At 50.8% G+C, this 18,606-nt stretch overlaps 1 protein-coding gene across 4 annotated transcripts in view; it reads right to left on the bottom strand.

Annotated features, from left to right (window-relative positions):
* The window catches only part of PAS1 (FKBP-type peptidyl-prolyl cis-trans isomerase family protein), a 148,267-nt gene that overhangs the window by 88,284 nt on the left and 41,377 nt on the right, over window positions 1–18,606 (bottom strand). For all 4 annotated transcript variants that reach the window (XM_086822886.1, XM_086822885.1, XM_086822888.1 and 1 more), the window contains exons 6-7: window positions 15,768–15,890; window positions 15,087–15,119 (exon numbers count right to left, since the gene is read on the bottom strand). In XM_086822886.1, the coding sequence (XP_086679012.1) occupies window positions 15,087–15,119; window positions 15,768–15,890 (156 nt within the window). The remainder of the gene's footprint in view (window positions 1–15,086; window positions 15,120–15,767; window positions 15,891–18,606) is intronic.

Here is an 18,606-nt window from a genome sequence, read left to right on the forward strand (position 1 = left end):
GTCCGATGCCCAGGAGGCTTGTCCAACACAGTTGCTAGCACCATTGGTGTGAAGCAGGGGTGCCCGCTCTCCCCCACGCTCTTTGGGCTCTATATTGATGAGGTGGTCAATTACATCACACAGGGAGGAGGCTCTGGGGTTGAGCTATCAGGTATTACTATCCATGTTATGCTTATGCTGATGACATCGTCTTGGTATCCGACACGCAGGTTGGGCTTCAAAGACACCTTGTGGCTCTTGATGACTTCTGCGCACAGTAGGGTCTCACAGTGAACCTTGGAAAAACCAAGGTTATGATCTTCCACACCTCACCCGCAGTCAGGAGCCACACTACTCTCACATTAGCAGGAGGGCGGGTCGAGGTGGTGAGCTCTTATGTTTACCTTGGCATCACATTTACTAGCTCAGCTGGACGCTTCTCCATGGCTCACGCAGTCCGAGACAGAGTGACCCGGGGCTATGCAGCTCTTGCTGGCCTTGAGCGTCAGTGTCATCAGGCACATTTTCAGGAACCCCGCACGAAGGGGTGGCTCTTTGATACATTAGTGACACCAGCCTTGATGTATGCAGCAGCGGTTTGGGCACCAAGGCTTGCAGCCTCCACATGGGTACAGCTGAAGAGACCACAGATCTTGATGCTCTCGAGGATGATACGCAGCAAACCATCCATCCCGCACGACATTGTTCCAGTTGAGTTTGCTGCACCACCTATGGCAGTGGAGGCATTGTTCCAGACGATCTCCTTTATATACAGGATGAGGGAGATGCCCACGGAGAGATTATCCCGCCGAGCTTTTGAGGCATCCAGACAGCTGGCCGAGGCTGGACACACTGGATCCTTGTATGCACAGATGCTACAGTGGTTCTCACATCATGGGATAGACATTGAGCGGTTGCCACCTTTTCAGTATGATCAGTCTGCTCCACGGGGTTGCCTCTCTCTCAATGAGAGGAACAAAGTGATGAGACAGGACATATGGCAGCACTACATACAGGAGACATGGACAGCACCAGAGAGCCCACTACCACCAAAGATGCTGTATTACAGAGACCACTTTATGAGCATCTCAGGGGATGGGTTTATACAGCGACCGCGGTACATGGATGTATACATGCCACACAACTCTCGTGTTGCTATTGGACAGCTACAAGTCTCATCACATCAGCTAGAGATAGAGGCTCGGAGAGCGGCACGGGTTCCCAGAGCTGAGCGGATATGCAGATTGTGCCGCGAGGAGGTGGAGACTAAGGATCACTTTGTATGTAGATGTAGAGCCCACCAGGGGGTCAGAGATAGATATGAAGGATTGTTTGAGCACTCTTCACTACATCAGTTGATGGAGGCCTCGTACCAGCGACAGCTTGGTAGACTACTACTAGAGCTTCATAGTTCTCGAGAGAGACTCCTCCAGACACCCGCTCCCACTAGGGGTGGGAGACAGTCCCAGCTCACAAATTTCTTCCAGAGAGCTATGCCAGTGCCAGCTGATGTACCACGTGGGGTGACCGCACAGAGAGCAGAGGAATTGAGAGCCAGGCGGAGACCTAGACAGACTCGAAGTAGAGCACCCCGACTCCGTCACCGAGAGATAGCAGCTATCCGAATGAGACACCAGATGGAGACCCAAAAGAGGCTAGCTCGCTTTCATTCAGACTCAGGGTACATGTTCACGCCATTCACAGCCTCAGCATCGGCGATGTATGATATCTTATATCCCTCTTATGACACTGGATGGAGTTAGACATAGATCTGCATAGCATGCTTGTACTACCCCTTCAGCATATAGAGATGCATCTTGCCTTAGCACTCCATCCACATCCCCACCCCATAGCAGTATCCGAATGAGACACCAGATGGAGACACAGGAGAGGCTAGCTCGCTTTCATTCAGACTCAGGGTACATGTTCACGCCATTCACAGCCTCAGCATCGGCAATGTATGATATCTTATATCTCTCTTATGGCACTGGATGGAGTTAGACATAGATCTGCATAGCATGCTTGTACTACCCCTTCAGCATATAGAGATGCATCTTGCCTTAGCACTCCATCCACATCTCCACCCCCCTTTATATATTGTTTGTATATGGGCTCCACCGATCCATGATGATTCACAGTTGTATCCAGACACATGCACACTTTTCTTTTCTTTCTTTTCTTCCCATGATCGGAAGAACACAGTTGTATTATTTTTTGTCTCATAGGCCGACTTTGGCCTCTCGTAGACGTTAATATCTCTCTCTCTCTCTCTCTCTCTCTCTCTCTCTCTCTCTCTCCCCAGAAGACATTGACAGTTGTACATTGATTCGTCTCATAGGTTGAGTTTGGCCTCTAGTAGACGTTAATACAGCTTTCTTTCTTCTCTCCCCCCTCCCTTACTCTCAGTGAGAACTTATGAAACCAACAAATCCCTACGATTATGTCTACTCCTACAAGAGAGGCAACCATCAAATCCCTCACAAACTCCGTGCCCTAGATGACCAACTTAACACTATGGGCTTCAAACTTGATACTCGTACTCATTCCTGAGCTAAATACCTCCACCTATCTATCTACCAAGTTAAAGGAAAACAAGCTCGTTGAGCGGCCTATAATTGCTACGGCTGTCAAAAAAGACAATGACCCATTGGCCACTTTCGTAGTGAAAATGCATGAGAAACTCATTGTGCTCATACTCTTGCCCAAGTTAAAGGAAAACAAGCTCGTTGAGCGGCCTATAATCACATCCTTCGTGTGCTACGGCTGTCAAAAAAGACAATGACCCATTGGCCACTTTCGTAGTGAAAATGCATGAGAAACTCATTGTGCTCATACTCTTGGTCTTGGGTGCCCTTTTGCTTATCTTGGAGCTTCCGGCCAACAATGGCGCCAACCGTGCAACTGGGAGTTGAAGACCTAGGAGCATCCTAGGGGGTTTGTGTGGGAGCCTAGCTCACCACGGAAGCCATAGAGGCTGGGGTTGTGGTCTAGGCAGGAGGTTTCTTAGGACAAGCCTTCGTGTATGGCCTACTATGCGACAATAAAAGTCTCGCCCCTCTTTTTTGTACTGAGCTTGCTCAACCTAGCTAAGCTTACCACTAGTCTTACCTACCTTGGTTTTTTGGTCCAGAGTGAGTTTCGGCCCGTTGTCCGACTTCTTCAGTCATAAACTCCCATGCTCTCTCTAGGGGATGACCCCGATTAGGTTTGGCCCTTGTCGTTCATTAGACGCCTTGGGTTGCTTAGTCTTCGACTTTCCACCGTTGTGCTTCAATTCGGCACTTTGTGCAAGCGTGAATGCCCGTTCAAAGGTCAAGGACTCAAACATATGCACATCCCATTGTGTTTGCATATCCAAGCCAAATAGGAACTGCCCTTTCTTGTCCTCCTTAGATTTGCGCAACCGCAAAGCCAGGTGAGACCTTGTTGGCAAGCTAAAGAAATCACTACGCGTTCTGGCGCAATCCCATCAGCTCGTCCTCAAGCCACTCAAGATAGTAAGGAGGCAAGAACCGCCTGTTGAGGTCCGGCGACAAACTAGTCCCATTTATAGCGAGCAGCCCCAAACTAGGTGTTTGCGTCAGCCTAAGTACTCCAGCAAGAAATCGCCTCACCCTCAATGTAACAACTTGCTTACACAACCTTTTCTACATTAGACTGGCGCAATCCCATCAGCTCGTCCTCAAGCCACTCAAGATAGTAAGGAGGCAAGAACCGCCTGTTGAGGTCCGGCGACAAACTAGTCCCATTTATAACGAGCAGCCCCAAACTTGGTGTTTGCGTCAGCCTAAGTACTCCAGCAAGAAATCGCCTCACCCTCAATGTAACAACTTGCTTACACAACGTTTTCTACATTAGACTTGCTACCAGCAACAAAAGAAGCTAGAGAAAGAGAGAGGAAGAGAATGCATAAGATAGCATCCCAAATACTCTCTGAAGGGCCCCCACCACAGATGATGAATGTGTAGATGACTAACTGGCTGCTGTAATCAGCCTAGGATTGACCACCCAAGAGCACACCGAGCCTTGAAAGGGGCTGCGTGACTTGGCCACCTCCTTCCCTTGTGCTGGACAGCACCTTGCTAGCATTTTCTCTGACCATGACCTCTTTAAGGCTTCTTTTCACTTCAGCCTGCCGTCCGCCTTGGATCTGCCCCTGTACCTTGCGTTTTGGGTTCCACAGGCTGCCTAGAGCATGTGCATGAGCCTCAACCCTTGCAAAGCAATCAGATGCCTCACCCCAAGGGACATAGAACACTATATATAGGGGTATGAAGCTGTCCCAAACAGGGAGACCTGCTGCTGTAGGCCTGGCTGACCAGCAAAAAGAGGGCAAAATAATGATTTAATGATGTGTTTTCTCATGTATGGCCCCCAAAATCTGGGCACCTAAGGCTGGCTGCCCCTATGGGTCCCCAATGGGTCTTCGGCAAGCCTCCAACACTGCACCTTGTCCTCAAGCCATAGCTGGTCCACAATCCCCTTATTGGTGTTGCTAGTTACCATATAAATATGGGTTCACACACACTGTACTCTTGGCTACTGACTCCTAGACCTAGACTGGTGCCCGTAGACCTGGCTGCAAACCTAATAAGTGCCAGAACACCTCTACATCATTCCAGAGGGTTACAACGACATGCAGGACATGCATTGACATCTTGCACGGGACATGCACAGCCGACCAGGACCATGTACGGGACTTCTACACCTGACCATGACACTCTACAGTGGATCCTTTGTTGACTTATCCACGGACAAGGGCTCACAAGGGACCACGTCACATAGGCCTTGCACCTGTATTGTACAGATATGTCCGCGTGGCATCCAAGTGCCGGATGCACATGACATCCTGCACAGCATTCCATCATTCCTACGTTGACCAAGTGCAGCAGCTGATCCAAAACTTTCTTTGGTCAGGAGACAACAGCAGGCCCGCAAGGGCCAAGGTGGCCTAGATATTTCTTGTAGAACCGTCTCAGCACAGAGGCCTTGACCTCATTGATCCTGCACAGTTCAAAGCAGAGCCCTCCTGGGTGAGTTGATACTTCGTGGTCTCCCAACAAGGGACACAGGCCTGGAAGGACTTTCTTTTCTATCACATCTCCTCTTGGCTTCCATCCGGAGGTGGCCCCTGGACTCCAGCTGTGCAATGGTTCTTTTCTACCACCCCCTTGTGAGAGTTCGGCACCTCCTTCGTTGACAAATTCGCAGCCAGCCTATTTCGGGCTTGGTGTGCACATTGTCATGCATTGATCCAAGCCCCTCTCTCTGCACACCAAGGAAGACCAACAGCACCAGCCCATCTCCTGGAACTCTCTTTCCCGCCTCCCCTCCAGTCATCTGATTGGGGCTCGATCTCACTTCTCATGAGCCAGACTGTGTTCCCGGTCCAGCCCAGACTCTTGGAACCTAGTCGGGCTTCCGTCACCTTCCCGAGCAAACCCAGCAAAGGCACCTCCAAGGTCTGCCCATTGCCTAAGCCATATTCTTCAGCATCAGCCATCCCCCCCCCCCCCCCCCCCACCCCCCGACTGACTCGTCCCCCCTATCAACCCTCCAGAAAACATCAGAATTGCTTCATTCTCCAGGACCCAGTTGATTGCCTAAAGGCCCAGCAGGTTTGGTGGCACATTCTCTGCCTCTTCCCTTACAACCCCACCACTGCCCGCACCATTATCTGGGGGCCAGTTGCCTGGCAGGCAGATCACAATGATGAATTCAGAATGCAAAACCCTAGAAGCAATATAGAGGACATTGGAAAACCATAAGTCTATCTCTTCATCACGATTCGACTTGCTCGCTGAAGCTCCCGCCCCTCTCCCTGCTCGCGCTACCTGCACACCTGCGCCCCCCGCCTACCTGCCTGTTCTTTCCTCGCGCCCCCCTCATTCCTCGCGCCTCCCCTTGTCCCCCCCGCCTGCCTTCACTACTGCGCCTCCTTTTGCGCCCCCCCCCCCCCCCCCCCCCCCCCCCCCCGGCCTGCCTTCGCTGCTGCGCCCCCTCCCTTACTGCATTGCCCGTCGCCCCTCCTCGCCTTCGCGCCCCCCTCCTCCTTTCGCACCCACCTTCACTCTGCAGCGCCCCGCCCCCCCCCCCTCCGCCAGCTCTTTCTCCACTCCTCCCCTCTTGCGCGCAGCTCCCCCCCCCCCCCCCCCCCCCCCCCCCAGGGTTTTTCCTTAACCGCTTCACCCCCCCCCCTCCTTTTTCTTGCTGACTTCCACCCCCAGGGGGGTTTTTTTTCATTTTTCTCCGGCCGTCGTCTTCCGCCTTTCTGTGTGCAGCTCGGTTCTTGCAGGATCTCCGCTTTCACCTCGCCTTCGCCATAGCTTCAGACTCTGATGGAGGCTCCTCCCGCCCTGCCTCAGAGGGACTCATTCGCAGCCCCCTCGCCCGCCCTTGAGGACACCCCCATCAGGCTTTCTCTTTCGCCGGAAGAGGAAGCGAGCCTCACCGCAGAGGTGGAACGCCTCCAGGCTCATTCCACCATCTGCCGTATAGTCGGCACTCGCCCCAGCAGAGGGGAGATCCGGGATCTTCTCCAGGCCCGCCTTCTTGCAGATGTGGGCAAGATCCTGGACGTACAGCTACTGGGCCGTGGACATTACAAGATCGAGTTCGAGACCGCCCAGAGCGTGGCCAAGGTCCTTGCCATGAGTCCCCTTGACATCAGGGGTGCTCGGGCTTTCTTCAGACCTTGGCAGCATGGCTTTGACCCAGCAGCGGCTGAGCAGGGAGAGCGCCTTTTTCATGTTACAATTTGCTTCCCTGGACTCCGCCGGGAGTATCTTCCGCTCCTCTCTAGGCTAGGAGCACTGGTGGGCTCGGTACTAGAGACTGGCCCCACAGCAGCTTCAGTGGTGGCCAGAGCAGCTGGGCTACCTTCGGTCAGAGTTTTGGTGTCTGACATCTCCTCCCTTCCTAAGGTCATTCAGCTACCTAGGATAGGGGGGGGATGGATTGATCAGAGAGTGGAGTTCTCGGGGCTCCCGAACCAAGGCAGGTCGGTCATCTGGCCAAGGCCTGCCCTCGCAGGAGACCCCAACCCTCACCACAGCAGCAGGCCCCAGATGGCCCGCCTACAGATGCGGCTCGGCAGGCTGCCTCCGGGACACTTGCTCAAGCCACAGAGACCTCGGAGTGGCAGCCTGGACAGGGGCGCCGCCGAGGGAGACAGCCGCAGCAGCACGCTCAGAGACCGCTGCAGCAGCAGCCACAGTCTCAGCCTCACTGGGTTCCTGTGAGGACAGCTTTGCTCCTCTCCAGGAGGAGACCCCTGCGGCGACGACTGACGACCAGGAGATGCCAGCACCCCCTCCTTCACCCCCCCCCACCCCCGTCCCCTCCCACCGCCTCGCTTCCACCTTCGCCTTCCTCCCGTCCCCGCTCCGGTTTCGGCAGCGGCTCCCTCTCCACCCCCCTCGCCCCCCCCTCCTCCCCCCCGCCCGCCTCACCTTCCCGGGAGGCCCTGGCAGTCCCCTGGCGTTCACTTGCAGTCCGGAGGGCGCTGAGCACCGACCTCGCTCGAGCACCACAGAGGAGACCTACCATGCCGATTCAGGCTTCACGGATATCATCTATCCGCAGTCGGCTGAGTCGCCTCGGCATTAGACAGTGCTCGGAGGCTTTTGATTACGCCTTCACACGGCTTTTTGGAGCAGAGGGCCCCCATGAGCCAGCACCCATCCGAGTTCACGTAGTGATACCTCCGGCCCGCGGGGAGGAGGCACTTGATTCAGCGGTGGCCTTCTCGTTCCCTCTATGTGGCCCTTGCGACCGGGAGTGGACTCTAGAGCTCGCTCTTAGCACTTTGAAGACTCAGGCAGTTGAGTTTTCTCATCATGTGAGCGATCTGGAGGTGACAGATGTGATAGGCCGACTATGGGAGTTGGCTCATTTTTTCTTGGATCCCGGGAGTGTGGATGCCTCAGGGATTCGTCATTTGGTCGTTCACATAGTGGCAGACTTAGCATGCGACCCTGGATATGTATGTATACACGAGGTTGCTCTGTCAGAGCGGGAGGCAGTCGCCATGGGCCACAGCCATTGGCGCCTGATCCGTGATTCTTGCAGTACACCGGGTGGGCAGATTCGCAGCCGCTCGGATGGGGACTACTCTCCATCCAAGCCGCTTGCGAAGGCCTGCCGTACGGCTGAGACAGCATCCACCTCAGCAGGTCATCCATGAGGATCATCTCATGGAATGTACAAGGCCTCGGCGGAGCACATTTTATACGCTATCGTGGTTGCTTGAGGCAGGAGCTTCAGAGATGCCTGGTTGGTGGCAGCATTGATATTTTGATGATGCAGGAGCACCACTTGGGTGAGAGCAGGATCCGGAGATATGGTTCGGTGATGCCTGGTAGATAGGACACCTTTTGGTCTACAGGGTTTGGTCCTTTGGGTGGACAGGGAGGAGTATGCATGGTCATTGCAGATGTATGGCGGCAGGCCATTGTGGATCGAGGGATCATTGTGCCTGGTAGAGCACAGTATGTCATTCTGAGGATTCATGATGAGCTATCGGGCGTGCTCAACGTCTATGCGCCCAATCATGCTAGTGCCAGAGCAGACTTCTGGACCCAGGTTACGGATGCATTGCCAGAGGCCGCACATTGGTGTGTCGGGGGAGACTTCAACATGCTTGAGGACCCGGCCGATAGGGTGGGAGGCAGTCATGTTACAGTGCACGGCACGGAGCTTGCAGCTTGGGACCGGTTTTGCATGTCATTGAGGATCACTGATGCATGGCAGCATGGGGCCTTCTCCCGCTCTCAGGACAGTCTTAGTTTCTCTCGGTCGGATCGCCGGCAGGGAGGGACTAATCTATCACGGATTGATCGCTTTTATGTGGGCGACTCGTTAGGGGAGCGAGGGGGCTCCGTCGGCATTCTCGCTGGCACTTCATTTTCAGATCATTTGCCAGTTATCTTGACATTGGAGGAGAGGACATGGGAGCCCAGCTTGCAGTTGAGGATCCCAGAGAGGGTACTTACAGATCCCAGTCTCGCGGAGGACATTGAGAGGATCTGGCATGATAGTCAATGCTCTGACCAGGATGCAGCAGGCCAGTGTGCCCATGGACTCATCGAGCTTAGCTCTTTTTTGCACGCTGCAGCTTTGACACGGCTGGGAGAGATTCGCGAGCGGGAGCATCGGCTGAGACGCAGCCTTGCTTCGCTACAGCGCCTTCAGGAGCAGCAGCCTGCATGTGAGTGGGTGGCGTCCCAGCTGCGCCAGGCACGCCAGGAGGTTAGAGAGGTAGAGGAGCAGAGACACGAGTTTTACTATCGTCGTCAGGCCTCTCAGTGGACGCAGCTTGGTGATAGAGTGACTGGACAGTTTTTTGAGATCACCGGACCCCGTCATGCGCGAGCAGGAGTCCGCCAGCTTGGTAGACCGGATGGATCGGTAGCTACTGAGCTTGGGGAGATTAGAGCCATTGCCACTGCATTTTATAGAGACCTGCTTTCAGCAGAGCCAGCCACCACTGAGGATCGAGATGTATGCAGACAGACTGTGTGGGCCCATGTGCAGAGGAGGGTCACAGACCGGATGCGTACAGTTCTAGGTGCGCCTCTGTCAGAGATTGAGCTTGCCGAGGCCTTGAGGGTCCTACCGCGACATAGTTGCCCAGGGGAGGACGGACTGACGCCGGCCTTTTTTATGCTCTATTGGGACCTTTTGGGGCCAGGTCTCCGCAGGGGCTTTCAGTATGTTTTGGACACTGGGGTGATGCCACAGAGCTTTTCAGAGGGCTTGATCTTTCTTATCCCCAAGGGGGAGGGAGTATCAGATGATATTCGGCATTGGAGGCCTATTACGATCCTCAATACTGTCTACAAGGTCTTAGCAAAGGCCTTGAGTTTGAGGATCCAGCCCTTCCTGGGGGAGTTGATTCATGCTACCCAGACAGGATTCGTCAAGAAGCGCAGTATCCTTGACAACATCTTTACTTTCTGGGAGGCGATGGCCCGAGCTAGATTTCTTGGCGAGGACTTGGTCGTGATGCTTCTCGATTTTGAGAAGGCATACGATAGAGTTGATTGGGGTTTCTTAGAGGGCACTATGCTTCGACTGGGCATTGAGCCAGGATGGATCAGAGGGGTGGCGGCTCTGTATTCCACAGCTCGTAGCCAGGTGTTGATTGCAGGAGGACGGGGGCCGAGTTTTGAGCTTACCAGATCAGTCCGTCAGGGGTGTCCCCTCGCCCCTTTTCTTTTCTCTTCTTTGCGGAGGCTATGAGCATGTATTTGACGGCAAAGGAGGTTGGTTTGAGAGGACTCCAGCTCCCAGTCAGGGGGGAGGACCTGCTCAATGCTGAGTTTGCAGACAACACGGGCTTATTTTTGCATGGCCAAGAGGCCAATCTTCTTCGGGGCAGAGCAGTCGCTCCAGGTTTTTAGTGCAGCTTCGGGAGCATTGATCAATTGGCGCAAGACAGTGGCCTTTTGGATCAGTAGTGCTCCCACTCCGGCATGGAGCCCGGACCCTGGTTTTAGATGGATTCCTCCTGGCACAGCAGTGCGGTATTTGGGATGCCAGATTGGACTAGATTTGTCACCTGAGCAGCAGATTGCCCCGCTTCCTCTAAGCATTCGGAAGAAGCTTTTGTATTGGAGTACAGCTCGACTATCCTTGGCTGGGAGGGTGGTGGTGGCAAATTAGGTGCTGTTAGCGACCATGTGGTACATTACGTCTTGCTGGATCTTCTCGAGCTCTTGCATCAGCCAGGTACAGAGGTTGATCAGGAACTTTCTTTGGTCTGGGCGGAACGGTCAGCCAGCCCGGGCAAAGATTGCATGGGCAGTTATTACACTTCCGCTGGCTCAGGGAGGCTTGGGCATTATAGATCCAGTCGATCAGAGTAGAGCCTTATTGGGGAAGCTTATTGTTCGAGGGCTGCTTCCAGGCGCTGATCCTTGGAAAGAGCTTCTCTTGCAGCAGCTACAGGCTCGGGCTCCCCCAGCAAGGGGCACTTGGGCACCAGAGATTCGCTGGATCTTCATAAACATGAGGAGGACAGGCCTCAGTAGAGGATGGGAGGACAGATTTGCTTTGAGCATCCTGAGAGCTTGGGAGCTGCTGAGACCGGGACTTTCTCAGCGACCTCCTTCTTGTGTTGAGGAGCGGGCCAGACAGCCGCTCATCTGGAGCCCAGCGGTACGCACAGAGCAGGGTCATATGCTGGGTTCTCGGCCTCGTCTAGCCTAGGGACCTTTGGCGGCGGGCCCAGCACGTAGTTTTGGAGACTGGCAGGCCTTTTGCAGTCTCCCAGAGGAGATCCAGGTGGAGAGGCTGAGTCACTTCAGAGGGGGGTTGATTATGAGGGATGATATTCAGGAGGCACTCACAGAGGAGTGGTTCACGCCTTTCGAGCTAGTGGCCCCACGGTGGATGGGAGCCTTTACACAGTTGGAGATCCTGATTGCTGTCAGAGCTTGCACTGAGGATGGCAGATGCCTCTACTATGAGATTCAGGATGAGGGCAGACTTCAGAGAGTGGAGGTGGAGTCGCCTTTGGTTGCAGAGTGCACCTTTCAGAGGATACGGGTAGTGGCCGCCGCTTCTCAGAAGTGGCATATTGACCCCGACCCTGCAGATGTGCTCCCGGATTGGCGTATATGGGCATACGCAGCGCGCCCCTTGGCCCGGCTACAGTGGGACCCTGGGGAGTACGAGTGGCATGATCCTTATGCATCCCTTGAGGCCACAGAGATCACCTTTTTCCAGTATACAGTTCGGCTGGGACGGCATATTTTGACGGCGAGGAGGATGGTCTCTCTAGCTGCAGCGGGGCATTGGCGGCTACAGGGACTCTCACAGGAGTTCCTGGAGGATTTTTGGGCTCGGCTCTAGGCTAGTCGACAGGCCCGCAAGATCTCGACTTTCCTGTGGGGCTGGTTGCCCACAGGGGCTTAGCAGTTGGCACCTGGCTTGTTTACAGCGGTCTTCCGGCGGCCAGCGTCCGATGCGGCCACCCTTTGGAGACACAGAGACATTGCCTTTGGGATTGCCCTCAAGCGAGCAGATTTGGCTGTGGATGCTGCGTATTCTGGCCCCCCTCTCTCCGGAGGGTATGTTTACGTGGGGTGCCGCTGCTTGGTCGACTTCGTCAGGGCCTGCTATGGGCTATGAGATGGAGCAGGACAGTCACGCCATCAGATTCATTAGGGGCCAGCCTCGCCTGGTTCCGGCACCGGATTTCTCGTCCGCCAGCTGGACACAGGAGAGGGATTTACGATGGGAGCTCCTCAGCAGCCTCACCATCTCGTTCACCTGGAGGGCCCGGTGTTTCATGGCCTTTGAGGGGAGATTAGAGCCCCCAGCAGAGACGGTACGGGGGATTTGGCAGGAGTTGATCCACACCCTGCGAGGACCGTATGACCGCATCCGGGGCGACTCGGATGAGGCGATCTTGCGGCGACAGGCCTTTCACACCACCTCGCGCAACGGCCCCTTCTATACCTTACACACGGGATCCCCCCGTTGGCATTACAGGCCACCTGTTTGGCTTTTCCCCCCCCCCCTATTGTATGATTTAGCCCCTCAGTCCTTTGTACTGATGCTTGTATTTTGCAGCACCTAGGGAGAGTCTCCCGGGCTGCCTTGCTGTATTCACTGCTCTGCTTCTCTAATGAGCAGGAGAGATCTTTTGTAGCCCTACGGGCGTTTTTATATAACTAATGAAAGGATCTTTTCTCGAAAAAAAAAAAAGAAGCAATATAGAGACCGGTGATGTTCTCTCAGCAGCAGCCACACCCCTTGCACCCAAGACAATGATGCAGATGAAGCAAGACATGCACTTGGCCTTGCGGACAAACAAAAGGTGGGGGCATATCAGGCAGCAGGCAAGCTAAAACAAAAGAACAAAAGGCTTGGGCCGGCAAACAACAGGAAAGAAGTAAACTTGGGCTAAAAAGATTGCAGTGTTGAGTGACAAACGTAGCTTGTATACAAGGGGATCCAATCCTGCCAACAAACCAGACCAAATTCTCGTCTCGTGAGAATCACAAAGTTTATTATAACTTTGACAAGTTTGTGGAGACATTGCAGCACAAATTTCTCCCGCTGCTCTAGTTGCAGAAATTAAAGAGCGAGTACAAACAGTTAAATCATAAATATGGTCAGACATTGGACCAGTTTTCCAATCCAGTCCAGAAACTCCACGTACACTTGCACAAATCTGAGAGTTAGAGGGTTTCATTTTAAGCTTGCAGCTGCTATGTTAATGGTTTTGAGCCACCTACTTTTGATGATGTTCTCACTGTGTGTCATGTGCACACATGGACCTGGCTGATCTCCAAGCTAATCCCTGATTCGGGAGGCAGATAAACATTAGGCTACGGTACTAGCAAGGCTTAGAATTTACACAGAAGCCCTATTTGATCAGGACAGCAATCAGCAGGGTAAACAAGACCAGGCAGATGAAGTTGGGATGATCATATTTTTAGGGGGTTGTCTGTGCTACTGGCCGACAGTAGGTCGGCCAGTTCATGGGCATATGAAGAGCCTATATAAGGCTAGGCCAGCATTCAGTCCTTTCATCTGACCCCCTTTTGGAGCACGTCAAGAGCAGATATTGTACAGCCATATTGACACTTCTTGTACTATACAATATACTGAAAATACAACCATCTCTCTCTCTTCTCTCTCTGTCTTTGTTTGTGACTTGCATCAAGGTTCCTATTCAGTTAGTTAGGGCTGAAAGAAAATACGCAGAGCTTCTCTGCATGTGACATTGGTATCAAAGCATCAGGCTCAGCAAAGCTAAGTGCTGAGGGTGTCCCAGGATGGTGCACAGGTCCGAGGAGAGTAATACAGCCAGGGTAAAATCCCAGGGGGCTGATCAGTGTCTGACAAACGCAAGAGAATGGCAGCCCTGAGGGTCGGATGCCATTTGGGGCATACCAAGGAAGACTCTCGGGAAACAGTTCCAAGGGGTGGAGCAAGGATGCCATGATCAACCTTGGGAAGGAGACCATTGTAGTGTTCAGGGACAGGGCATGAAGGCAAGGGGACAAAGTGGAACAGCCGCTGCAGAGATGTCAACACCATATTTGGGGTGAAATCAAAGACATGGCAAGGTTTTCAATGAAAAGGTTGCCAGGAAGGAAGGATGACCAAGTTTGGGAGTGCATGAAGAGACAAAGGGATGATGACACTCATCCAAGGTCAAAGGTTGGAAACCCGTCATCAAGTTTAGCAGGAGGGGATGTCATGTGCACACACGGACATGGCTGATCTCCAGGCTAATCACTGATTTGGGCAGCAGATAAACATTAGGTTAGGGTACTAGCAAGACGTAGGATTTACACAGAAGAAGCCCTATTTGGTAAGGCAGCAGTCGGCAAGGTAAACAAGACCAGGCAAATGAAGTCGGGATGATCATATTTTTGGGTTGTTGTCTTTGCTGCTGGCCGACAGCAGGTCGGCCAGTTCATGGGCATGTGAAGAACCTAAGGCTAGCTAGCATTCAATCCTTTCATCTGACCCCCTTTGAGGCAGGTAAAGAGTCAAGTCTTAAGAGGTCTTTAGATTCCCCTTTTGGAAGGCCAAAGGCCACAGATTTTGTAGTCATACGGACACTTTTTGCACTGTGCAAGATACTGAAAATAAAACTCTCTCTCTCTCTCTCTCTCTCTCTCTTCTCTCTCTTTGTCTTTGTTTGTGACTAGGTTCCTATTCAGTTACTTAGGGCTGAAAGGAGACACACACAGCTTCTCCACGTGTAACAACCAGGTATCTTTCTCCAAAAGGAAACAAAAACCCCTAAAAAGGAGAATAGATGCTTCAGTTGCCATATCACTAGAGGGTTGGCTTTCTACGACTGAACCTTGGTGCTAGACCAAGTATGAAATTTACAGCATTTTTACGATTTCAAAAATAGAAAGCCTCATTTAAGCTCTTCACCATAATATTTATAGATAATTCCAAAATCTATATGGCTCGTGACATACATGGCAGACAACTACTGCAATGAATAAGAATCCATATATATCTAACTAATCTGCGTATCATACAACCGCCCAAAAAGACCACAGAAGAACCTACACACTATTCAGCTTCACATACAAACTTGCATTTATGTGACAAGGATAATATCATACCCTTTTAAGCACACCCAAGTCATCCGCAATCACCTGAATAATGACACCAAAAGAGGTTAGCTTTGAGAACTGCATATGAACCAGCAGTGACAAATTAGGGGCTTAGACACTACCTTCTTCCTATCTACTTGATTAGGCACCTCAAAAGACACACACACATGCTAGGTCCCAAGAACCCCCCCCCCCCCCCCCCCTCTCCCCACAGGGAAGTTGATTCATATAATCTATTACATCTTCAACAAAGGACCAAGACCAAGAGTCAAGTGCAACCATTGTGGAGAAATGGGGCACATAGCAAAGACCTCTTGGCACAAGAAGAGAGCCGAAGCAAACATGATGGTCCAGGAAGCAGAGACAAAAAAAAAAGAAAAGACTTCCCAAGAAGGGAGTCAAGACCCAGATCACCTCTTCTAAAAATCATTGTAAAAGGTCACATATCTCTTATTGTAATTATAGGCTTACTCCTACCCTTGTGTGAAGTCTCAAGTCAATAGTATGCATTGTAGCCCAAGAGGCAAATTGAGGTGGACCACTCTAGCAAATGACTAAGATCACCTCTTCTAAAAAGCATTGTAAAAGGTCACATATCTCTCATTGTAATTGTAACCCTACTCCTACCCTTGTGTAATTTCCTCCACGTAGATTTGCAAGTCAAAAAGTGAGGATTTGAGAAGTGCTCACCTTCACTGGGAAGAAATCAATGAGCTCAATTTCAAACATTAGCTCTTCATTTTTTGGAAAATCATCTGGTACCATATTTTGGCATTCCTTATCTCCATAGTGAAATTCGGATTTCACTTTGAGCTGCAAAAAGCAAACGGCAAGTTAAAAAAAATGAACCATAAGAAGCAAGCTTCTCAAATTGCAAACAACAAAAGACCACAAGTTTAAGCACCTTTCTCACTGAAATTCCTAAAGGAGTTTCCCAAGAGTAAAAACTTTCCCCAGTATAGGCAAACTAAATCCAGATGAACTGCATGCTTGATAACGGTGAGAGCATGGATCTTGGAGCACATAATTGTAACTTGATTAACCACTTAAATAAACCACAAGATTAATCCACAACACAAAAAAGTCCACAACCAATAGCATATCCCTAGAATGTGCTTGAAATGCACCAAGACCATCAACACCACATGGGGCCCAAGATAAGCCGAATACAAACAAACCACCAACCCCCCGCGCCCGTGGGATAATTGATATTATCAAGCAATATTTGTAATACAAGCTTGTGGGTAATCCATGATCACTGAGTTACCAAATAAAATGGAATAAAATAATTGAAATTGAAGACAATTGTCCAAACCATTAAATGGTTGCCCGGTGAAGATTATTTGAAGCTTTCTTCTTCCTTCCAATGGTTGAACAAGGGTTGCGACCTGCACCAAGGCTTCCCAAAGGTCATGGGACAGCTAACACTGCCCTTGAACCAATAACCACTAGCAAGAAAGACCTTCACGAGACCAAGGAATGCCCCGAGCAGCACAAGAGCAGGTCAGCAACTCAACAGAGCTCCTAGGCAACCTGTAAGTGGCGGCACAAGCATGGTTTGACGACCAACTAGGGGACAAATGCATGAAGAAAGGGATGTACAGTGTCAAGAACACCAAATGAAAACTCAAGTACAAAGGCCAAGGTCCCTAACGAGAGACATGAAATTTCTCATTAGGGCGCAATGAAGATAGAGACCCTGGATGGAGCTCAGATGGAAAGATATTTCAATGGTAGCAAGCTGAAACACTACCATGGACCTCTCATCCAGGACATGATCTATCAAATTCACAAGAAAAAAGCGGAGAAACAAGAAGCATACAACGAAAAACGGAGGGCACGCCTAACAAAGGGTGCTCTAGAAAACTCCATAATGAAGTCCATAGCAATGTGTTTCTCTGGTAGCTTTGGAATTTGCAAGGGCTAAAGCAATCCCTTAGACTTTTACCTTTTGGTAACACAAACACTTTCATACATAGGCATATATATCCTTTGAATGCTGACCACATGAAATACTTTTCAAGAACCTATGTAGTGGCCATTTTGCCTCCATATCCTACATATGGGGGTAAATGACACTCTTCCATGATGTTTGACTTGAGATTTCTTACCTCACACAAGCGAGTAAGTATCATATGATATCCCTCTCTTGACACACAAGGGTCTACAGTCCCATACATTATGGCACCCCAAATGTGTGCAAAATCCTCATCCAAATGGTAAGTATCTCACGTTTCCAAAAGGTCCTAATGATAAGAAACTACCATGGCAGCCACATGAGGCTTTCTTGACCAATCATCCGTCACTAAATTTTTCCTCCCTAGGGTTTGCAAAAACTCAAGAGAAACTTTGCCCATATCATATGCTTCTCAAAAAGCTTAGATTGTGTGAGAAAGTATCTAGGACTTTGATGATCCCTCTTGAATGTTTCCCAAAGGTCAAGGCATGAATCACAGCCAAAAAATCATATTCATCACCACCCAAAGACAGTTCCAAGGCTTGCAACCACCTTCTTTCATAGGTAGTTGCATGACCCTCTTGTTTAGGATAGCTCCTATGCACTTACCACATGCATCATATTCCACTACAGACCGCTTATAGAAATCCCCAAAAATAAGTACCAATCCTATCACATGCATCCTAAATTTGGATGCGGCGCAAGGCCTATGGTGGTTGCTTGAGCCCTTGTCCAGGGACGAGTAAACCAAGGATCCACTGTAGAGCGTCATGGACAAGTGTACAGGTCATGGTCAGCTCTGCATGCCCGCACATGATGTCTACTAAGAATCAATCAACTTCTAGATCCGATGCACATCATTAAAGAATGTAACATCGAATATTTGGGACCACATAATTGGCAAGAGAGATTCTTTAGCGGTTTCGGTGGACTTGAGATTGATCAAACGCCTCCCCACCATTTGGCCAATAGTTCAAGAGAATGGAAATATAGCATGGTTGTCAATGTGCTTGTGATGGTTTGAGTCTTTTTGTTGGGACACACACACAGTAGGGTTTCCTGCATATTAGGATTAGCTGCAGAAACAGGAAGCTCACACAAAGAGAGAGAGAGAGAGAGAGAGAGCAAGACACAAAGTGTGGTTGATCACAAATGCAAGTCAAACCTTGCATGTGAATCACATCCATATAATATCCAAGTACAAAAGTTATATGGATAGAGTGTCCTTTCACACTTGATATCCAAGGAAAAAAACCACATGGGAAAAGTGTCCTTGGTTAAGCCCTCTTCACACGTAGCACTACAATAAGTGAGCATATGCCTATAAATCCCCCCTACAGTGTAAGTGTGAACCTGTACAAGGTAGCAGATCACTCTTTGTATGAGCCCAAAGCTTTGCGGAAAGCTTCAAACTTGTGAATAGATCTGCAATATTATCCTGTGTAGGGCAGTAAGATAAACTAATCTCCCCTACATGTAACCTCTCTCTAACATAGTGATAATGAATCTCAATGTGCTTGGTACGTGCATGAAATACGGGATTCCGTGCCACGGCCATAGCACTCTGGCTAT

The sequence above is a fragment of the Cibotium barometz genome, chromosome 29 (assembly GCF_041138505.1).
Source record: "Cibotium barometz isolate CiBa-2024 chromosome 29, ASM4113850v1, whole genome shotgun sequence".
NCBI lineage: Eukaryota > Viridiplantae > Streptophyta > Polypodiopsida > Cyatheales > Cibotiaceae > Cibotium > Cibotium barometz.